This window comes from Rhinolophus hipposideros (genome assembly GCF_964194185.1).
Source record: "Rhinolophus hipposideros genome assembly, chromosome: 15".
In the NCBI taxonomy this organism is placed as follows: domain Eukaryota; kingdom Metazoa; phylum Chordata; class Mammalia; order Chiroptera; family Rhinolophidae; genus Rhinolophus; species Rhinolophus hipposideros.
Genome location: NC_138061.1, coordinates 50,909,642 through 50,934,071, shown reverse-complemented (window position 1 = coordinate 50,934,071; position 24,430 = coordinate 50,909,642). Strand labels below are relative to the sequence as shown.

The 24,430-nt window shown below is 38.4% G+C and overlaps 1 protein-coding gene across 1 annotated transcript in view; it reads left to right on the top strand.

The window, feature by feature from the left end:
- The window catches only part of USP54 (ubiquitin specific peptidase 54), a 117,779-nt gene that overhangs the window by 54,746 nt on the left and 38,603 nt on the right, over positions 1 to 24,430 (top strand). Inside the window, 2 exon segments of the mRNA XM_081075067.1 lie at positions 481 to 1,299; positions 5,560 to 5,652. Of these exon segments, the coding sequence (XP_080931193.1) occupies positions 1,153 to 1,299; positions 5,560 to 5,652 (240 nt within the window). The 5' untranslated portion in view covers positions 481 to 1,152.

Sequence of the window (24,430 nt, the reverse complement as noted above, 5' to 3'; positions counted from 1 at the left end):
GGACATCTTTATTTAGAACAGAGTCCATACTGATAACTTGGCCCTCCCATCTTTAAATAGGATTTCATATCCATGAACATGTAACACATCTTTTAAAAGTTTCTTTACTTAACATCCAAAAGAAACTGTTTCAATTCCTAGTTTTGTGTGTACTTCCATGGTAATTTTTTTGTTAGGCTGATTCTGTATTTAGTTTTTATTTTTGTCCATCAGCACTATTTTATTTTGTCCATCAGCACTCTTTGTCCTAGAAAATTTTAGAGAAGTTTCCCATGAAAGTAAAGCTGCTCATACCTTTTTTTTTTTCCTCTTTGGTTTCTCCTTTTTGTTGTTGTTTTTTTTTTTCTTGGCATTGTTTGCCAAGGTTTCAAGTTTATAGTGAGAGGTGAGGCAACGTTGATCTTGGCAGAACAGCACAAAGCCAGTAGAGTCATTAAGTGACGCAAGCTTTTGATTTTTTTTTCTTTCTGTCTGTTAAAGCTCTCTGGCACAGCTGGCTATTCTAGTCACAGTGGAAGAGAGGAGAAGAGACTTTCCGAAGTTCTGGATGGAATGATAGAAGATGTTTGGGGGATACTAAAAAACAGCAACAACAAGAACCCCATGTTATTCAAGCAAGCTTCTTAGCTTTGTGGAATCTATGTCAGTTGCTTAGGACTTGAGTTTTTACTTCAGAGGATGATGGGACAAGAGGAGGTTTGTGTTGGATTCTTGCTTATCTGTCTGCCTCTCCTTCCAGTTGGAAAACTCTTCAATCCACAAGAAGCATTATTAACAAGCCTAAAGAACACACCCTACCCTGATCCTGGATTCTGTTGGAGTTAAGGATTACAGCCACTTCACCCGGATTTTATGGAAGCAGTTCAAGAAAAATAGAAGGAAGCAATACTCAAGGATTTCTGTTTGTGTTAGTCCTGTGCCATGTTCAATTTTGCTTCTTGTTTGGAGCAAGTGGGGGATGGCTCTGTCATGTGGATCTAAGAGGATACCTGTGTTCCTGGAGCTACATCTGTGATGTTTGGAAGGTTGTAAAGGCAAAATCAACACATACTCATTAACTTCTGGATGCTCTTTCTATTAAGGACTTCAGCAGACAGAAACTCCCTCTCCAAAAGATACAAAACCTCTGTGTTTTCAGGCTAAATCGGAACGATGTCTTGGAAGAGAAATTATTTTTCAGGGGGCCGTGGGAGTGTCCAAGGAATGTTTGCTCCTCGAAGCTCAACCTCCATTGCCCCCAGCAAAGGGCTCAGCAATGAGCCAGGACAAAACAGCTGCTTCCTCAACAGTGCCTTGCAGGTAAGGGCAAGTTCGCTCTTTTTGGGGAGCTTTGACTTTTCATTGCTGGTGCTGTATTTCTGTTTATTTATTTATTTATTTTAAAAATTTATTGGGGTGACAATTGTTAGTGAAATTACATAGATTTCAGGTGTACAATTCTGTATTACATCATCTATAAATCCCATTGTGTGTTCACCACCCAGAGTCAGTTCTCCTTCCATCACCATATATTTGATCCCTCTTACCCTCATCTCCCTCCCCCCACTCCCTTTACCCTCTGGTAACCACTAAACTATTGTCTCTGTCTATGAGTTTTTGTTTCTCATTTGTTTGTCTTGTTCTTTTGTTGTTTTTGGTTTATATACCACATATCAGTGAAATTATACGGTTCTCTGCTTTTTCTGTCTGACTTATTTCGCTTAGCATTATACTCTCAAGATCCATCCATGTTGTCACAAATGTTCCTATATCATCTTTTCTTACCGCCGAATAGTATTCCATTGTGTATATATACCACAACTTCTTTATCCATTCATCTATTGAAGGGCATTTTGGTTGTTTCCATGTCTTGGCCACTGTAAGCAAAGCTGCAATGAACAGTGGTGCAGACGTGTCTTTATGTATAAATGTTTTCAGATTTTTTAGGTAGATACCCAGGAGAGGGATTGCTGGGTCGTATGGTAATTCTATTCGTAATTTTTTGAGGAACCTCCACACTGCCTTCCATAGCAACTGCTGGCGCTGTATTTCTAGTAATTGTTTTAAATGCAATACTTGACAGTCTCTGTTTGAGGTCAGCAGCCTGAGATCATTTTTTAAGTTTATCTGTGTGATCTTAGGCAAGTCACTTTATCTCTGAGTCTCAATGACCTCATTTGTAAAAGGAATTAATAACGATGATGGAAATAATAACTAACTACTACTACTTACCTTCCTAAAGGGGAAGTACACGGATTAGATGATCTTACTTCTCATTTATTGACTTTTTTCCTGAATAGTCTCTACTGTTTCCTTTGTTTTGCCCCCTTTGAGACCAAGGTGTCTTGTCATCCTAGTTGCTTTTCTCTCGTATAGAAAGCAAAATTCTTCCTACAAGGGAAGGAGTTTCAGGTATATTATTCTTGTCTCATAATAGTCAGGCTTTTAGCACACACACTGAATGCAGTCCAGTCTTTGTCCATTTCTTTATCTCCTTCCTCTGAGCTCACCTGTAGTAGCTCATAATTGGTGTCTGGTCAGATATGCTTGAACAGAGCTAGTGGACAGTCAGTTCCCCTGCTCTGGATTTCCCCTTTTGGTGTTGCTTGGCAACTTAGTGTTCTCAGAATCCCAAAGCTTCCTGTCTGTCCGTCTGATCTGCTTAGGCCCATAGAATATTAGGTTCGTTCATCCTTTTTGGCCTAACTTTCAAGTAATCCCTTTCCTCTCTTTTATGTTTTTCAGAGTAAGAGTAAACGAAATTTGCCACCCAAGATAATTATGCCTGGGTAAAATATTAGCTTTACACTTCAGATGCAAGGAGAAAATAAGTTGCTAATGAGAGAAGACAAGACAGTATTTGATATAAAATGTACTGGGCTTAGCAATTAGGAGATCTGGATTCTGCTTTTAGCCCTTCTGTAGACTAGTCTTGTGACCTGGTACAGGTAATAGTATTTCAGTTTGCTCATTCATCATACAAGAATCTTGTCAAGCTTATTTATGTAATTAGAGTTTCATACTCGGCTTCCAAATTTTTATTTGAAAACGTTAAAAACTACTATGCTGTGAAGCCTATAGAAAGAGTTTAAGTATTTTCACTAATTACTACCACCAATTTCAGGCAGTTGGGTGGTGTTGGTTAGGTTTTTTCCCCAGGTGATGCTATTAGGTTTTTGGTGACTAATACTACTTTTGTAATTTAGAAGCCGGCAAAAAGGGTGTTGATACAGGTGTGTTTGTGTTTACCTCCTTCCCAGCCATAGTCCTGTTTTTAGAATTCTGTTTCTTTCTATATGTTCTTCTATACTGTCAATTAAAACAATAATATTTATGACTTTCCTGTTGTAATTTCCAGTGCTATATGGAACACATACTACACACACACACACACACACACACACACACACACACTTCTATATACTTAAAGATTGTGTCATTGATGGTTTTGGAGTGTCTATTATAATCATGTTATAAGTTGAAAATAATTGTTTCTATGAACTAACATTCTAACTTTTGATACAAAAGTTCTATTCACTGGGCCGCCCGGTGGCTCAGGCGGTTAGAGCTCCGTGCTCCTAACTCTGAAGGCTGCCGGTTCGATACCCACATGGGCCAGTAGGCTCTCAACCACAAGGTTGCCAGTTCGATTCCTCGACTCCTGCAAGGGATATGGGCTGCGCCCCCTACAACTAGCAACAGCAACAGAACCTGGAGCTGAGCTGCGCCCTCCACAACTAAGACTGAAAGGACAACAACTTGAAGCTGAACGGCACCCTCCACAACTAAGATTGAAAGGACAACAACTGGACTTGGAAAAAAGTCCTGGAAGTACACACTGTTCCCCAATAAAGTCCTGTTCCCCTTCCCCAATAAAATCTTTACAAAACAAAAAAATAAAAGTAAAAATAAGTTCTGTTCACCACAGATGTGTTGAACCCATTATATTTGTTATAAAAAGGTGTTACTTATTTGGGCGCATAGTATGTTTCAGAGAACTTTTGGAATATACCGTGTTTCCCTGAAAATAAGACCTAACCGGAAAATAAGTGTCAGCATGATTTTTCAGGATGACATCCCCTGAACATAAGCCATAATGCGTCTTCTGGAGCAAAAATTAACGTAAGACCCAGTCTTATTTTCAGTATACCTTGTATACTGTCTTATTACAGTATACCTTGAGACACCTAAGAAAGGAACTCCAGAGGTGTGCTATGATCTGGGGCTTCAGAAGTATAGTGCCTTTTTATACGTGGTCCCATTTAAATGTTTTCTAGGCAAGAGGAGTTTCCTAAGGCATGATGGTATATATTACACCATTTCTTTTTTAACCAAAGCCCATAGTTTATTCAGATTTACTTAGTAGTTTTTACCTAGTGTCTTTCTGTTCCGGGATCCCATCCAGGATACCACATTTACATTTCCTTGTCGTGTTCCTTAGGCTCCTCTTGGCTTTGAAGCAGTTCTCAAAATTTTCTTGTTTTTGATGATCTTGACAATTTTGAGGACTACCAGTGAAATATTTTGTAGGATGTTTCACTGTTGGAACTTGTTTGATGTTTTCCTCATGATTAGACTGGGGTTATGGGTTTTTGAGAGGAAAACCATAAAAGTAAGGTGTCATTTTCAAGGTTACATACTATGGACATGATTTCTCATTGTTGGTATAACCTTTATTTATTTACTTTTTTAAAGATTTTATTGGGGACAGGGAACAGGGGATAATAAAACAGATTTTATTGGGGAACAGTGTATACTTCGAGGCTTTTTTTCCAAGTCAAGTTGTTGTCCTTTCAATCTTAGTTGTGGAGGGCGCAACTCAGCTCCAGGTCCAGTTGCCATTGCTAGTTGCAGGGAGCACAGCCCACCATCCCTTGTGGGACTTGAGGAATTGAACTGGCAACCTGTGGTTGACAGCCCGCGCTCCAACCAACTGAGTCACCCGGGAGGCAACTCAGCTCAAGGTGCCATGTTCAATCTTAGTTGCAGGGGATGGAGCCCACCGTCCCTTGCGGGACTCAAGGAGTTGAACTGGCAACCTTGTTGTGGGAATCAAACCAGCAGCCTTCGGAGTTAGGAGCATGGAACTCTAACCACCTGAGCCACCAGGCCAGCTGGGTATCACCTTTATTTTTAATCTGTTCACTTGAGGTCACAACTCTCTCCAAAAATTGAGAAATCTAATAAAGACAAAGTTCCACACTACGATTCAAGCTTTTAAATAAGTTTTAAAATAGTCTTGCTTTTCTTGTGTGGACCATTAAAATAAATCCTATTCTGCAGCTAGTAAACCATAAATTTGCTCTTCGGAGTCACACTTAATGTATGTTATATGCCATATTTTCTCGTGTCACCTTCCTTCATGTTCAAATTAATGTTTTTTTCCAGAATATGTTCATCTGTTTCTCTTGTTAGTTACCTCCTCAACTTTTTTGACATTTAACATATTAGAATCAGTTTTTCTCTTGGGAATAAAGATATCTTCTGTAAACATTACCTATGTTTCCTTGAACTCTTGAGTTTAAAATCAAATGGACAAAATTCTTAAGGACTAATGAAGTATTTTCCCTTTCTTGCCAGGTTTTGTGGCACTTGGACATCTTCCGCCGTAGCTTCAGGCAGCTTACAACTCACAAATGCATGGGAGATTCCTGCATCTTTTGTGCTCTCAAGGTAAGCACTTTAGATTGGTTTCTTCTCACTACTAATGTTGCCATATGATCAATACTGAGGAGGTTTTTGATTAATCACGATGATGCCAAAGAACTTGTTACTGAATTAATCTGCCTGTTGTTTAGTGCAAAGGATGAATATGATTAATTTTTCTTGCTTCAGAGAATTTCTCCTTGGCTTGAGTCCGTTTCTCTGAACCTCTTTGCCCACACAGCTCTATTTAATGTGATAGGAAAAAATTCAAATGTACTTATTAATTAGACTTTGAGTATTTACCTGAAAAGCTAATTCTGAAGTTTAATTTTGAAAGCATAAACAATCCAAGTGTTCTTAATGGAATTAACTATTGCCTGCTAAAGCTAAATTTAGCAACAAATTCATTTTATTAAGAAAAGTCAGGGGGGCAGCCAGCTAGTTCAGTTGGTTAGAGTGCCACGCTCATGACACCAGGGTTGCCGGTTCGATCTCCACATGGGCCAGTGAGCTGCACCCTCCACAATTAGATTGAAACAGCTACTTGGAGCTGATGGGTCCTGGAAAAACACACTTAAATAAATAAAAGTTAAAAAAAAAAAAAAAGAAAAGTCAGTATTAAAATTTTCCCATTTCCCTATTCCCTAATGTTTCCCATTACCACATTTAATAGATTCTTTATGCCAGTTCCCTACCCTATTGTCTGGCTCCAAGTTTTCATTTCTGAATAAAATGAAACTGAGGATTCATTTAGAAACAAAGAAAATAGCCTACAGTGAGAGACTTCTGATTCAGAGGTTTTAGGTATGCTGCTAAAGAGGCAGAACTAGGATGTATAGAGAGCCCATTCTCCATTACTTTATCTCTTTTCCAACATGCAGCTTCTCTGTGTTTTCTTGGTTTAGATATACAGTGGATTATTTATGGTTGGATGAGTCGGCTTGAGTTCTGAGTAAGCTTCCAGTCATTATTCAATCTCATGAAGTCTGAATTCTTGGTTTGTCACCGAGGTGCTTGTGTGTGATGATGATATATTTAGTTGCTTTTACATCTTAGAGTACAAATTGCGACCGAAAAGTACAGGAGAATTTTCTGGTAATATTGGTTATTTGCAACAACTGACTCAAAACAAGTTTTAGACCAGCATGAATTTTAAGTTTTTTTAAAAATAATTTTTGATTTTTCAAAATAGGTGACATACAATATTATATAAGTTTCAGGTGTACAACGTAGTGATTAGACATTTATATAACGTAAGAAGTGATCACCATGCTAAATCTAGTACCCATCTGACACCATGCATAGTTATTACAATATTACTGACCATATTCCTTATGCTGTACTTTCTATCCCCATGACAATTTTGGTTTTTTGTTTTGTTTTGTTTTGCTATTTATAATCATATATATTTTTAAATTTTGTGTTTTTTCTACTACATGTATTTTAAATAAGATTTTTCTTAAAATATAGCTAATATTCTATATTATATTAGTTTCAGGTGTAGAAAATAGTCAATATTTATATACCTAAGGAAGTGATCACCATGATAAGCCCAGCAACCCTCTAACACCATACCATGCTAACACAATATTATTGACTATATTGCACATGCTGTGCATTAATTATATCCCTGTTACTTATTTGTTTTATACCTGGAAATTTGAACCTCTTATTCCCCTGCACCTTTTTCCCCCTCTTTAACAATATTTCATTTGCAGTTGATGTTCAGTATTTTTATATTAGTTTCAGGTGTACAGCATAGTGGTTAGATATTTATATAATTTGAGAAGTGATCCCCCTGACTAATCTAATATCCACCTGGCACTATACATAGTTATTACCATATTATTGACTATATTTCCTATGCTTTACATCCCCATGACTACTTTGTAACAACCAATTTGTATTTCTTAATTCCTTCCCCTTTTTCACTTCCCACCCCCACCATCTGGCAGCCATCAAAATATACTCTGTATGTATGAGTTTGTTTCTATTTTGTTTGTTTGTTTATTTTGTTCTTTAGATTCCACATATAAGTGAAATCACATTGCATCTGTCTTTCTCTGTCTCTGACACACTCCACTCAGCACAACTCCCTCCAGATCCATCCATGCCACTGCAGGTGGCAAGAACCCATTCCCTTCCCTGGCTGAGCAATATTCCATTGTATACATGTATCATCTACTCCTTATCCACCTATCGGACACCCGGGCTGCCTCCACATCTTGGCCATTGTAAACAATGCTTAAAGGAACATATGGATGCACACATCCCCTTGAAGTAGTGTTTTGGGTTTCTTCGGATAAATACCTAGAAGTGGGATTGTTGGATCCTTCTTTGTCTCTTGTTATAGCAGTTGTTTTAAAGTCTATTTTGTCTGGTGGAAGTATTGCTACCGCAGTTTTGTTTTCCTTTCCATTTTCATGAAATATCTTTTTTCATTCCTTTACTTTAAGTCTATGTGTGTCTTTCGATTTGAAATGTCTCACGTAGGCAGCATATGTAAGGGTCTTGTTTTCTTATCCATTCAGCCACTCTATCTTTTGATTGAAGCATTTGATCTATTTACATTGAAAGTAATTGTTGATAGATATGTAGTTATTGCCATGGTATTATTTATATTTTTTATTTTCCGTCTTAAAGAACTCCCTTTAAGATTCCTTGTAATTCTGGTTTGGTGATGATGAGCTTTTTAGCTTTTTCTTGTCTGTGAAGCTCTTTATCTGTCCTTCAATTCTAAATGATTGCTTTGCTTGGTAGAGTAATCTTGGTTGTAGGTCCTTACTTTTCATCACTTTGAATATTTCATGCCAATCCCTTCTGGCCTGCAAAGTTTCTGTTGAGAAATCAGCTGACAGTCTTATGGGAGCTCCCTTGAAGGTAACTAACTGCTTTTCTCTTGCTGCTTTTAAGATTCTCTTTTTTCTTTAACCTTTGGTATTTTAATTATGGCATTTTAATTGTGATTTGTCTTGCTGTGGGCCTCTTTGGGTTCATCTTGTGTGGCACTCTGCTTTTCCTGGGCTTCCATATCTATTTCCTTCATGGAATAAGGAAATAAAGGTTAGGAAAGTTTTCCAATATTCTTTCTTCAAATAGGTCTTCAATTCCTTGCCTCTCTCCTCTCTCTGGTACTACCCCTATAATGCGAATGTTGGTATGCTTCTTGTTATTCCAGAGGCCCCTTAAGCTGTCCTAATTTTTTTGGATATGTTTTTTAAACGCTTCACAAATTTGCGTGTCATCCTTGCGCAGGGGCCATGCTAATCTTAATCTTCTCTGTATCGTTCCAATTTTAGTATATGTGCTGCCAAAGCAAGCATGGATTTTTTTTTTCTTTCTGCTATTCTGTTTGGGTATTTTTTGCTACCTTATCTTCTAAATCGCTGATTCAGTCCTCTGCTTCATCTAGTTTACTATTGATTCCCTCTAATGTATTTATTTTTATTTTTATTGGGGAGTATTGGGGAACAGTGTGTTTCTCCAGGGCCCATCAGCTCCAAGTCCAGTCACCGTTTTCAATCTTTAGTTGCAGGGTGCGCAGCCCACCATCTCATGCAGGAATTGAACCAGCAACCTTGTTGAGAGCTTGTGATCTAATCAACTGAGCCACCCTGCCGCCCCTCTAGAAGCTCAGTGGCAGTTCGTTGTCTTCAATCTTAGTTGCAGGGGGCACAGCTCACTGGCCCATGTGGGAATCGAACCAGCAACCCTGTTGATTCTAACCTTATTCTAATGAGCTCTAACCAACTAAGCCATCCGGCCTCCCATAATGTATTCTTCATTTCAGTTATATAGTCTTTATTTCTGACTGGTTCTTTTTAAATTTTTCATCTCCCTTTCTATGTTTCCTTTCCCTTTGAAGTTCTCCCTGAGATCATTGAGCACCCTTATGACCAGTATTTTGAACTCTTGTGTCTGGTGGACTGCTTGTCTTTATTTTATTTAGTTCTTTTTTCTGGAGCTTTGTTTTTTTCTTTCATTTGGGTCATGTTTCTTTGTCTCCCCGTTTTGACTGCCTACCTGTGTTTGTTTTTATGTGTTAGGTAGGACTGCTATGTCTCCCGGTCTTAGTAGAGTGGCCGAATGTGGCAGATGTCCTGTGGGGCCCAGTGGAACAGTCTCCCTGGTCACCTGAGCTGGGTGCTCCACGTGTGTACCTTGTATGGGTTGTGTGTGCCCTTCTGTTGTAGTTGAGCCTTGGTTGCTGTTTGATGTCATAGGAAGGATTGACCCTTGGGCTGATTGGCTGTGAGGTCTGCACATGACTGTAGTGGAGGAACTGTTGTGCAGGGGCTGACCCTAGTTAGTGCCTTCCTTGTCTGCCCCTTGGGTGTGTCACCTGCAGAAGCAGTTGGGTGGTACTCTGGCTTTGTCTGAAGCTTGCTACTGGGCATGCCAGCCCTGGAACCTCCTGGGAGGGGCTGCACCAGAGGCCAAGTTCAGCCACAGTCTGTGCCTTGCTCAGAGCCACCTGGGATGAGCCACAAAGCAATCTACGGATGGCAGCCACCCGTGCTGGGCTTAGAGGTACCTGGTAGAGGCCAACCTGAGAACTGAGGCTGGCTGCCACTAATGCCATGCTTGGGGCTTCTCAGCACAAGGTACGGGATAGGGATACTCTGAGGCCAAATTCTGCTTGTTTGGGTTTTGTGAACCTTTAAGAGATTTTAGGATAGTCCATGTCATGAGCCAAGACCGGCTGTTTGTTTGGAAAAGCCACTTGAAGCTGCTTCGGTGGGCAGTTTCTCAGGGAATCACCAAGATGAGGCAAAGAGTGTTAGTCAGATTGATAGAGTCTCAGATGTGGCTGCGGCCTGCCTCTGCATGCCCCGAGGTGGGAGGACTCAACAAAGGAACATTAAGTTCTGCCAGCATTTCCATCTGGAGGAAAGCTGCACCTCTAGCCCTCACTCTGCATCCAGGCAATTCAGTTCCTCCTCTTCTGTTCCTTGTGCCATTGTATCTGCTGCCCCAATGATGAGCTCAGAGTGAGTGAGTTTGTGAGTGAGTTTGTCAGCGAGTAAGCCCGTGTGTGGGCCCTTTAAGAGGAAAGTCTGGGACTCCAGCAGCCCTCTGTCTCACTCAGCCACAATCTCCGCTGGTTTTCAGAGCTGGAAGTTCAGTGCTGGGGAGGGCTTCTCTCCAGGGGGAACTTCTGCAGCTGAGATATCCCTCCCGATTTTTAGCCAACACAGGCAGGTGTGGGACCAGCCTGCCCTGCCTACCAGTTTTGAGGTGGCTTCTTCTGTATGTCCCTAGTTGTAGGATTTCAGTTCAGCTAGACTTCAGCAATTTTCAATGAGTATTATTCCTAGTTTAGTTGTGATTTTTATGTGGTCATCTGAGGAGAATGCACACCTGATCGGAAATCCTTAAGTAATCTAATTCTAGATAGACAAAAAAAATGTAGTGGTCATTTGGTTAGCAAGTCAAAAGAAAGTCTCATTCATGGCATTAAAACCAAAAAACCAAGGCAACATACTTACTAGAGAGATTTGAATCCTGGAGAACTGACTGTCACAGTCTTGTTATGTTTTATTTTCCAGAGGGACAAATTGTTACTCTAATATAAATTGATATGATTATATAAGCCAAAGTTGACAAAAACTTACCGCCAGATTTTATGGGACACCTTCTGAGACATCCAAGTACAGAAAAGAAGTTGTTTCTCAACCTATAGGGGCTGAGGATGTATGTTGGGACTCTTTTAGAGAAGTAATTGCTTATGATAGATAGGTAAATGGGTTTAAAGGAGTGAAGGCTGTGTTTTGGGTCTTCATTACTCTGAAGATGTGTTAGAATTCTGTTACTTTCCTCATCCTGTAACTGCCTGATCTATCCATTACATTTCTTTTCCTTCACTGCCTTTTATTATATTGGGAGTATATTAAAATTTTGATTTTTTCCCCCTATAGTGCTTTTCAATTCCTCAGTGCTATATAAATATTAAATAATTAGGCTCTTGTTTACACATAGTTCATGTTTTAGATAGCATTGTTTGCATTCTGTTAATTATTGTGCACTTAATTTTAAAATTTTAAATAGATTTATAATGCAGGTGGATTAATTTGATAGTATGGATGAGCTGAACTTCTTTCTAATAAAAGAGAAATTTTAATTGTTAGACTAGCTATAGTTTCTAAGATATTCCTTTATCCAGTCTTAAGGTCTTCATTTTCTGAGAGAATAGAAAGGATGATGAGTGTATAGAGAAGTAAACCTGGGATGGACTATCAGCACCTGGGTGGTCCGATAAGCTGTCTCTTTTGTTCCCTATTTTAAAAACACTTTTATGGAACATGAAAATAATATAATTCATCATTGAACTAGGTTCTAGTAAGTATAATAAGACAAGAAAAACAAAGGATAGTTAAATTTTAGAAAGAAGGTTATCATTATTTGCAGATGATATGATTGGCTTTTTAAAAAAATCCCAAAGAATCTACTGATCTCTCAGTAGAATCAATAAGAGAATTTAGCAGTTTGTTGCTTATAAGTTCAAGGTATAACATTCAATTGTATTTCTATAGCCTGGCAACTAATAGAAATACAATTTAAAAAGAGCACTTATAATAGCAACAAATATGTAAAGTAGATATAAATAGATCTAACAAAAAAGATCTAACAAAAAAGATATGACATTTATGTAAAACCTCCACAGAGATCCAGTATAATGAGTAATCATAAAGAATGTCCTTGTAACAACTCTTTAGGTCAAAATAGAATATTGCCAGTACCATAGATATTCTCTTTCCCTTCTTTCTCAATCACGTCACCTTCTTCCTCCCAGGGGTAACCAATTTCCTGATGTTTGTGGTAATCATTTTCTTGATTGAACTGATAGTTGTACTACCTTTGTATCCATTCTTAAGCAATGTAAGCTAACAATTATTTGTTTTTGAATATTTATTTTAAATGGAATCATTTTGTATAAATTTGTATGTATGTGTGTCTTATTTAGCTCAGCAATATGTTTATACCGTGTTTCCCCAAAAATAAGACCTAGCCGGACAATCAGCTCTACTGTGTCTTTTGGGGCAAAAATTAATATAAGACTCAGTCTTATATTATGTTAGATAAGACTTGGTCTTATAGTAAAATAAGACTGGATCTTACATTAATTTTTGCTCCAAAAGACACAGTAGAGCTGATTGTCTGGCTAGGTCTTATTTTTGGGGAAACATGGTAAGTTCATGATGTTGTGTGCAGGCTGTTTGTTCATTTTCATTTTTACATGGTATTTCATTGTGTAAAGTAAACCACTGTTTGTTTATCCATTCTACTACTGGTAGTCATTTGGAGTATTTCCAGCTTTTTATTTTTTATGAACAGTGTTGCCAAGAACATTCTTGTACACATCTAGATGTGTGTACACATTTCTGTTGCATACGTGCCCAGGAATGGAATTCCTGGATCATAGGTTATGTATATCTTTGACTTTTTTAGATAATACCACTATTTTTCAATATTTCCACATGTTTTCCAATGTAATGGTACTAATGTACACTCTGCCCAGCAAGTTTTTCCTGGAAGTTGAGAAAACTCAATTCTGAAATTCGTATGACAAACAGTGAAGAATAGACAGGACACTCTTGACGAATAACAAAATGAGTGACTTGCCTTTTGTTTCAGTCAGAGTAGGCTAAGCCATGTTGTGGTAACAAACTAAATATCAGTGATAAGTACACAGAAGATTGATTTCTGATTCATAGTACTCATCCTGCAGGTTAGTAGGAAAACTCAACAGCTGATAGTCACTCAGGAACTCAGGTGCCAAAGCTACAACCAAGGTGAACATTACTAGTTGCTAAGCCAAAGGGAAAAAGAGCTCTGAAGGGTTTAGCACAGCCCGTTAAATGCTCAGCAGGTCACTTCTGCTCACAACTCATTGACCAGAGCTAACCATATGGCCCTAGTGAAGCACCAGGGGGCCCGGAAGTGTGATGTTGTCTTGTCTTTGGGAGAAGGAAGAACCAGAAATAGTTGACAAACAGTACTAATGACTACCATACTTTATCAGCTATCAAGACATAAAACCATAGTCATTCAAACAGTATGGCATCAACACAGTATGACTAATAAACCAGTGGAACAAAATCAAGAGTTCAGAAACAGACATGTGGAAACTTGCTCCTTGCCATGTGAATCAATGGAGAAAGTGGACTTTGTGGTAAATGGTGCTTAGATAATTGGGTATCCATATAGGGAAAAATGGAAATTAGATCCCTACTTCACATTATACCAAAAATTAAGAATTTTAGCTCAATTAAGGACTAAAATGTGGAACACAAAATTTTTTAAGTTTTAGAAGAAAATGTGAGAGAATTACATGACCTCAGGGAGAGAGAGTATTTCTTAAAATAAGTGTTAGTGCACGCAGACCCAAGGAAAAACCCCGAGACTGAAAATCTATCTCTGTAAGTGGAGGGCAGGGAAAGACAGAAGAAGGAGGCTGGCTACTCCAGTCTGGTAATTAATAATAGTTGAAGGGAAACTTACATATGAAGCGTGTCTTGAGGCATGAGGCATGTATCCCTATGCAACTTGGCAGGAGCCCAATAACTATATAGGGTAAGGATGCGGGGGAATCATCACAGGTACTAGTACGTGAATGCTACCAGGTTCGGGAAGTGACTACATGCTTGACCAGGTCAGGACAACAACCTGTTCCAGGAAACAGTACACAGCAGGAGGCAGGGGAGGGGCGCTGATTTATGTCAGAATGAACATCAGTTACGACCAGTCTCTAAGGGGGGTTTGCAGAAAGCAACTTCTGTTCTGGCCTGCGTCCAGATATCTGTCTGGGGACAGATAGCGGTCACATCATAGAACAGTCTCTCCACACAGTAAGACATAAAAAATACGTCAAAAAAATTGATGTTTTACTACCAAAAAATTCAAGAACTTCTGTTCATTAGATGATTCCATAAAGAGAGTAAAGACACAAGGCTACATGCTGGGAGAAAATATCTAAAATATGTATAACCAACAAAGGATTGGTATCCAGCGTAGAACTTCAGAGAATTCCTGTAAAGAATAAGTAAAAGATAAATGTGTCAACAGGAAAATGGGCAAAAGACATAAACAGGCATTTCTCAGAATAGGAAACCCAAAGGACCTTTAAGCATGTGAAAGATGCTTACCCTCTGTAGTAATCTAAGAAATGTAAATTAAACCATACCCTTCAGATTAGTACACATTTAAAAATCAGGTAGAACTGTTACCTAAAAGGTAGAATAATGAGAATTTACATACATTGCTGGTTGGAATATAGATTGACGCCACTTCTTAGGGAAAACAGTTTGTCATTACATTTGTCCAGGAAAACTGAACTAGCATATACTCTGTCATTCAGTAATCCCACTATTAGATACATGCTGTGGAAAACTTCCTTGTACATAGGAATACACACATACCAAAAGATACATTTGAGAATGTTCAAAGTAGTAGTTTTTATGATTACAGAAAAATGGAAACAACCCACTCCAACTATAATAAAATGGATTAAAACATTATGGTTTATTCCCAGAGTACAATACTATATAGTAGTGAAAATGAATAACCTGCAGCTATACATATCAACTTGGATTAATCATATAAACATTACATTGAATGAAAAAAGCAAGTCCCAGAAGATGATATAAACTGATTCCATTTATATACAAATAAAAAACGGGCAAAACTAAATATATTGTTTAGGGATATATACATGTGGTAAGACAGTAGAGAAAATAGGAATTTTTTTCACAAAATTTTATGATACTGGTTACCTCTGGAAAGTGGAGGGGGAATGATCAATTGGGGAGTCAAACTCATTGTGAATTTTTCCAATTCTTAAATTGGGTGTTGGACACATGGGTGTTTGTTTATTATTCTTTGGATATATATACATATATATATATCATGTTTGTTCTTTATTTGAATGATTTTTATTATAAATATAAAAAAGTACTGCAATCATTCTAGAAAGCACACTAAAGTATAGAGAGAAAAACCGAAAATTGCCTGAATTCCGCCGCAGAGGTTGTCATTTCTCTTTATGCTCCCTCTTTGGTCTATGATATTTCTAGTAATAAGTCTTTTTGCTCACTGGTTTAGTAAAAAGAATACTTTTTTCCCCAAACCCCTAAATTGCTTCTCTATCTTTAGTATCTTCCTATTTCATTCGTTCTAACCTAAGAAGCCTCTGTAGTGCTATTTTGATGTTATTCCCTTCTTAAAACCTTTAAGTGGCTCATTTAACAGGGCATGATTACAGACATTTGAAAAACTAATTTCACACTTCTTTTTCTAAGTTTCCTTCCCCAGGCACTCTCCATTTCGGCTATGATAGCAGGTGGTGCACTTACTGTGGCTACCTCCGAGGCATTACAGATGTCATTCACTGTACCCGGATTCCTTGGCAGCCAAAACAATAGCATAACAATAAACAAAACAATAACACATCCCTTTTAAACCAAATCACATCCACCTTTTAGAATTCCACTTCAGAAACTTACCTTCTTCATGAAGTTTTAAAAAATACTATCTCTGTCTAAATCCATGATTGTTTGACTCTACAGTGTTTTAGTGGCCTGGCTGAACGAGTGTGGGGAAGTTGGCTCAGCCTTTCTTCCCTCTTGATTCCTCACAGGGCCTGGGCCATAATAACAACACGTCACTTTTGTGGGTTCATACATTCTTTTAGTAGTTCTTGGATTTTAGTTACGGATATTTTTGGGTACTTGCCTTTTACTTTTTATCGTTTGTGCTCTCTTACTCATGTCCTATTGTTTAATAGAGATTTTCATATTGTGACTTTTGGCCTCACATGTGTTTTTAGTAGGTCTACTAATCGAAGCCTTCCTGCCTCATTTAGTAAGGGAAGGATGAGGTGTGTGTGTGTGTGGGAGGGTTGAGGGAGTTGATGGTGGGAAAGATCTGCTGAAGGAGGAGTGAAAGCCTGGGATACTGTCAGCAGAGGAGTTATCTGGTATCCTGTGGTTAAGTTACATGTTAATTTTGGGGTATCCCAATGTGGGTATAATGCCTTACATTTTTTCTCAGTGGGTGTAATTCTGTGTATTTTTTTTCTCTGCCTCCTATTTAAAAATTAGAGTATGTTTGGTGAGGCCAATAAGAATTCCTTTCTACTGGTACTTCATGATCTGTTTGCATTCTTTAATGCTAAGTTTGATATGTAAATTTCGTATTTCATAGCTTTTTTTCCCTTCAAAACAGGAAACTCCAAAATTCCTGAATTTGAAATACTCTATTAAAAACTTGTGAATTCTATAGCCTAAATTCTTTTTTTTTTTTTTTACCTAAATTCTTTATGTTGGAGCATAATTGTTTAGCTCTAGAACCCACTATTAAGGACAAAAAAACACACGAATGTCTTGCTAGATGAATCAAAAGCTAGACAACTTTCCCTTAATCTGATGTTTGGATGAAGGATTTGCCCTTCCAAGTCTGACTGAAGATATGTATCCCTGCTTTTTCTCCAGTTGTTTATTACTTTACCTTGTACCAACCCTTAAAATGCATTTACTGTTGGCATTATGGGAACACCTTTTGGTTCATGCCATTGTTTAATGGTTTTGTTTTTTTCTTCTGCCCTATCTCTGTAAGTTAATATTCCTGTGCTTTGGTTTTCACAAGGTACCATAGTATAATATATGTTGTATCCAGTGCTTACAATTGCTTTTTTTTTTTTTTTTTTTGAGGAGGGCACAGCTCACAGTGGCTCATGTGGGGATTGGACTGGCAAGAGTGGTGCTACAAGCACCACACTCTAACCAACTGAGCTAACCGGCCACCCCCTACAATTACAATTACGTTTTGGTGGTTTGTACACAATACTTAGGATAATCCATTTCTTTTGGTCTTGCAAATATGTACTGTTTTTTTATTTTTCTGTGTTACTTGATACTAAGTTCTTAAAGTAATTTCAGCCTCAAAATCTTGCATGGGAATTATAAATGATGGCTTTCATAAAAAGAATTTGTGTCAGTATGTCTTTCTGCTTACTTTGAACTACAGTGCTTTTCAACTCTGACTTAGCAAATAGAAGAAATTTGTGTACTATGTAATTATCCTGTCCCTTCTAAACCCCCAAATCTATTTCCATCTAGTGTTACTAAAAGGTTTTTCCTGACCTAAACTGTTGTCATGCCCCATAGCCCAAAGCTCTTATTTATTATTCATATTGAATCTACTCTTACACCCCCAGCCCCCAGGGTATGACTTTACTTTGGTGTTGGCTTATTTATTTATCTCTGTCCAGGGGAGGAAATCCGTCCTCTGTACTTAGTATGCCACAGAGATTTTGTTCTCCTTCCAGGGATTGTACTGGAGGCTTTGCAGTGCCAGGATGTAGGACAGAGTGTTTTTTGTTATAGTCAAAGAAGAATGCTGCATTGATTGACTAAATTCAATAAATCTTCTCAATTAGTGATTTTTCTTTTAAGAATGCTAGTATAAGGCAGAAACGCGAGGGTATGGTAGTGATGGTGGGGAGGTAGGTGGGGAGGAAATAGGTTTTTGTATATAAAGTGTCCGGGAATGTAAGTCTATATCTATAGTGCAGTAAGGCTGTTCTGAAGGGTCAGGAAAGTCTGTTCTGCTGTTGGCCAGAACAGCAGGGAAATTTGAGAGTTTAGGGAACAAATCCCTCAATTTTTTTTAGCATATTCTATGTAGCTATTCCTCTGTTGGGTACTGAAGCACATGTACAGGGAGTAAAGTTGTATAAAAAAGTACTCGATATTCATGAAATTACTCATCATTCATTAGCAGTCCAGTCCTTTTTTTTTTTTTTTCAGATGTTAGGAATGGAAGGTTCTTCATTGTCCTACAGTCCCGGCCAGTATCAGAGAATAGTAAACCCGTTATCCGGGACTCACGATTTAAATCAAGAAATGAGATTTCTAGTATGTTCCCTGGAAATTTTAGGTAGCAATAAACAGCCCTCACACATAAGGAAGTTATGTCCTTACGTCTAATGCACATAGCATCTACTTGATTTGAACTTCCCATTTGCTTTCCTATTGGATACGTGCATATTTGTGTGGTCTTTTGGTTAAGCTTTCTTAGTCTTAAAGTCCTAGTAGGCTGAACCTAAATATTTTCAACTGATTTAACCACTGATATAACTTGGATAATATAAATCTGAGTCTCTTATCCTTTTGAAAAATTTTACATGGTATTCAAATAGAAGGGTATGACTGCAAGGAAAAATAAAGTAGATCATCATGATTCTTTCCTTTCCAGAGTTTATGGCAGAACCTGAAACTTATATAATTTAAAAATATTTGGGTATGTCCCGAATGGGCTCCCCTTTTCATTTCCCTGTTGAATTAAGTGGTTATGGTATTGATCCTTAAAATGTGATTTGTCTACTGCTGGTAATCTGTTAGGTTGGTGCAAAAGTAATTGCAGTTTAAAAGGTTTCAAAAAAATTGCAAAATCGCAATTACTTTTGCTCCTACTTAATATAAGTTCTTATATTTTTGATCTTGGCAAAAATTAGCATTGATTGTTATATTTTATAAAATCTCTGCATTAGTTCATGATTTCCCACTAAAAGCAATACCATTCTCAGGTGAATTTGGCCTGTTTTTGCATATGTGTATCTCTGTTCAGTGTCTCGAAGTCTCTGTTTCTCTCTACCTGTGTATGTGGGTATCTGTTTTTTATAGGCAGCAGGAATGAGTGTGCTAGGTAGTTTATGATGATCTTTAACTTCACCACTGCAAGTTCAAAGTATTGAGTTATGGACTGCAAAAAAAACACCCCAAAACGCATGGGGAAATACGACATTGACAACTGAATTTAAAGGGGTTGATAGAGGATATTTGGGTAATATTCTAATCAGGAACTCCAGAAGGTAAATATTTGTGCACATAATGTTAAAGAATCCCAAGGGAGAAACTAGCCAGCTGTTCTCTGCCTTCCCCACAGTTGGAGCAAGAGTTTCTATTAAACTGGTTGGCCATTTGATGATAGTAAGGAATTATCATTCCCAGTTTCTGGATGTTATAATGACATTATGGTTATGTTCTTTTTAAAAAAGAGTTCTTGGTTTTTAGAGGAATATCCTGAAATATTTACAGATGAATAAGATCTGGCATTTGCTTCAAAATGATGTGGGAGTGGGTAAGTGGGTGGTTAGTGTATATGAAATGAGATTGGCCACTTGTTGATAAATTTTGAAGATGGATGATAGGTGCATAGGAGTTTATTGTGCTATTTTGTCTACTCTTGTGTATGTTTGAAAATTTCTGCAATAAATGTTTTAAAAAATCCAACACTGTTTTGAGTGCCAAAATAGTAAACAGTTCCATATTTTTTCCCCTCTTGAAAGAGAACGTTCAACATTCTTTGAACACATAAAACTAGTGTGACAGTTCTCTTTTCCAGGAGTCATTAGGATTAGCTCCTTTATCTTCTTTTCAAAGGACTGTGTTTACAAACAGGCTCAATTGGTTACATTTAGGTTTAGGATTTATTTAGGTCTATGATTTCCAGGAGGTGTGGAGAAAACGACTTAAGTATGAAAACCACAATGAGAGATTGGGAAGGCCAGATCAAGAAGAGAAGCCCTAGGAACTGAATATAGCGGTACACAAAGTATGTCATGCCTTTCAGAAGGTATTGCTGACACCTCTCAGGGATGAGTTAGACTGCTGACGAGGACACTTCCCAAACACCTCGGGCCCATAAAGCATCAGATTTAGTGACAGCCCTGTTCCTTGACCCCCATCTTCTCTACTCATGACTTTTAGACGCAAGGCGGGGGAATCCTAAGAGAGAAATAAACAACTGTTCCCTGCCTAAAGATAAAAAATCTGTGTTGTAGGTGGGGGGGAAAAACCACAAAACTTAAGCAACAGCTGCATTTGTAGATGCCAAGGCACAAAGACTTTCTGTCTTTATGGTACATCTCTCTTATTCATGTGGTTTTTGCTAATCCAAAAGGTTATGTGCTCGTGTGGGTAGAATTGTTCGCTACTTGATCCAAGAGAGATGGGTGGGGAAGCACCTGCTTTGGGTCATTAAAATCTTGTTGCTTTTGCACTGCATCCAAGAAAATATTTAACAGACAAAAAGTAATTTGCCTTTTCCTGAGAGTGAAAAGGAAGACCTATGAAGAAGACCTTGCGGGAGAAACCGCAAAGGTGGGTTTTCTCTGTTTATTGAAATGAAACCATCAGGGACGCCCCAGGGGAAAATTCCTGGGTTTTGGTTCTTCCTGCCCTTTCTCCCTCCCTGCCATTGAACTCAGCAATTGGAAGAATACCAGTTTTTGTTCCTTATTGGTGCTACCACCTGTTCTTACTGCTGAACTAAATGTTCTTGGCTTTCTTTGGTGTGAACAGGATCTCCCTCTGGGAAAGGTGGGAGGAGGGTGAAAAAGGGAACAGGAGGAGGCCCGTTCCAGCCCTGTGCTCATGTGAGAGGGACACACAGGGGTTAGTGTGCTGCCCTAACAGAGGGGCTTTGTGCTACAGCTTCTTCCAGAGCTGTGGCTCCACAGATGCATGCTGGGTGGGCTCAGGCTGCTTCATCCTTGATGCACTTGCTTCTTCCTAACAATAGCAGAGCAAGACTGGTAACAGTAGTTAAAATAAGAAAATAAAGAAGATGCAGGCAGAGGCTATTCTGATGCCTTCAGAATTTAGTGTGTATGGAGAAAGATGCCTGTAATTAAGAGGTGACAAAAGAGTCTAGCATGGCGATGTTGATGCCACTGAACACAAGAGCCCCCTCTGTTGTTGGATATCCACTGTGGGTGCAGGCAGAGCTCTTACTTTAGATCTTTCCCTTTCCAGGCCGAAACCCTTCTTATCTAGGTCACGAGAGATCTGCCTCTCTTGAATAGGAGCAACAGAACAGAGTTTGGTCCTTACTGAGGTAGCTCAAGGGAGAAGCATTTCTGACTGAAGGCCCACTTTTCAGCATCGGTCAGTGGTAGACAGGCTCCTTAGTAACCTAAAATGACTCCCAAATATAATAATAAAGAACAACAGCAACAACAACCAGATAGCACTTGTACTGCCAGACATTAGTCTTAAGAGATAGATAGGTAGGTAGATAACTTATTTAATCCTTAAATAGCCTGAGGAGGTAAATGCTATTATTAATCCTCTTAAAAGAGGACACGAAAGCCTAGAGAAGTAAAGTTACTTGTGGAAGGTCATATAGATGGTACGTAACAGGGCTGGGGTTTTGAAACTAGATAGTCAGGTTCCGAAGTCCATGCTCTTTCTTCGTTGTTCCTTTGTGCCATCTTTCATTGGAGTCCTGTCCTTTTTCAAACAGGGTCATCTGAACCACAGAACACAGAAAGTGATTTGAGTGACTGTTTTCTTAATTCTGTATGGAATGGTAACATAACTAATGCTATGCACGGGAGAGAAGTTAATTCATTATGAAATATTGATGCCTTAGAATAATATTAGGGCTTCTTGAGAAAACCCAGTTGAGAAAGACTAACGCGGGGCCTATAGTTTGCAAATATCATACTTGTACAGAACTATCCTGCAACAAATTTACTGTTGGTTTGTTTTGGATCTAATTTTGGACTCTGAACAAAGAACCAAATCTCACCCATTCCTTGCTCTAGAGACAGAGCCTTGTCAGCAGTAATATCTTACTATTAACAATGAAGAAGAGCAGCGGTGGGGACATGATAGTGGTTACTAACTTTTGCCAAGCTGAGGTGACTTTCTTTCAGCAAATCAGGTGGTCAGACACCATTTATTTGTAGAAGCAGTCACTGATCCTTTTCCCCCTTTGTTTTCCCTTGTTTCTCCATATTCCCCCAAGTTCCAACATCCCATAGGTCATTTGGCAGATAGCCAGTTTCCCTCTGGGAGTTTTAATTATGGGCCTAGACCTACCCTTTTGGTCTAGTGTAAGAGGTCACAATAGACATTCTTCCACTTCCAGCAACAAATTGTGCCTTCAGTTGATCTTACAATGGACTTGTGGAAATTGTCTAGGTTAATCCAAAATAACTTGGAGTTATTATAATAGATTTCCCTCCCAGCTCCTAGCTTATTAAATAACACTGAATATGTATTGCTGGTACTGCTTCCTCCACATCATATAGCATCATTTGTAGGGGAATAATAGCAGGTTACACAATCAATTATTCTTGAGTTGCTGTTGTAGGGATGGATATTCAACTTGCATGAGGAAAAACGAAGCTTGTAAGAGAGTAGAATGAGGAAGACAGTTCCAACTTGAAATGAGCAGAGCAAGGTTTACTCCCATTTTGCACTAACCAGTTATATTTACCTTAAGAAAAAGCTTCACCTTTTCTAGGTAATTCTTTATCTGCTTTAAAAAGAGAGGGGGGCAAAAAAGAGGGAGGACTTAGTAATATCTTCCTTTAATAAAATCTATGCATATGACATGATTGATTGATTGATTGATTGATTCCTTTATTTATTTAAAACTAGTTATTGGTTGTCCTATGTATGCCAGTACCTTTCAAGGCACTGGGAGTATAGCAGGGAATTAACAGACAAAAATTTCTGTCCCCATACTTAACTTCTAGAGAATGTAGTCAGACAATAAATAAGGAAAATACATGTTATGACAGATGGTAAGAAGTGCCACAGGGAAAAATAAACCAGAAAAGGGTGGGAGGTTTGGGAATAGGGGGTAGAGTTTGCAAATTTAGATAGGGTTATCAGGAAACACTATTATGAAAAGGTAATATTTGGATAAAATCCTGAAGGGAATGAGTGTGAGCTGCTGATGGGTGAAATAAGGTGAGAACCAAGAATAGGCCATTCTAGGTCGGTGGGCCTTCTCTTCTTAGATCACATAGGTAGGTTTACAAAGTGGTCTCATATCTGGTCTCATTAGTAAGTCTGAAAAATAACTGTGGTATTTTTGTATATGAGGAAATTACGAACAAGAATTTCAAGCGAGTTCCCTTCTTTGGCGTACTAATCTGTACCTCCCTGTTGAGTGAGTTGTTTATCTGGGTGGCTCTGAGAATCTGGGCCATGTGCTGTCAAGGAGCACATTCTAGTCTCTGTGGGAAAGGCCTGCACCACTTGAGAAGGACTCCTCACGCCAGGTGCTGCTTGTTGCCATTCTGTTTTCATTCTCTGGACATCACATTCGTCATTGTTTCAAATGTAGGTAAAGATGGAGAAGACAGATACATTTAATTGCACCAAAATAAAAAACTGCAGCGGCACATAAAAGATACCAGAAGACTGGAATAAGATATTTGCCACAGTAATACTCACAGAAGACCTAGAAAAACTAAACGTAGTTAGATGGACTAAAATTAACTAGTCTGATTTTATTAATAGTTGACAAGGATAGGGATAATTTATTTATATTCACGCACTGGTTGAAGTATAAGTTGGCATAGCGTCTTTATAATAGCAGAAAATTGGAGACTGCCAAAATGTCTCTCAATAAAGAAACGGATGAATAGATGTGGCATAGTCACTTGATGAAATACTATACAGCAGGGAAAAGGGATAAACCAGATGTGTATGTATATTTTTAATGCAAAAACAGATTTGTTTGTGTGCACAACAACGAGGAATAGGATACTATATCAGAAGGAAGCCATCTTCTCTCAAATGGAGAACATGATTCTTAAGAAGCTGGCTTCGTGACCGACTGCAGTGGGAAGACTTGCCGTGTTCCTTCAGGTGTCATCTCTATCTGACACTTGAGCAGGCTTTTAAATGTGTCTTTCTGCTGGGCTTTTCTAATTTCTTACAATATGCAACCTGGTGTTCCAGATAGCCTGTGTTCCTCTCCTGTTTATCCAGGTACTTTCCCA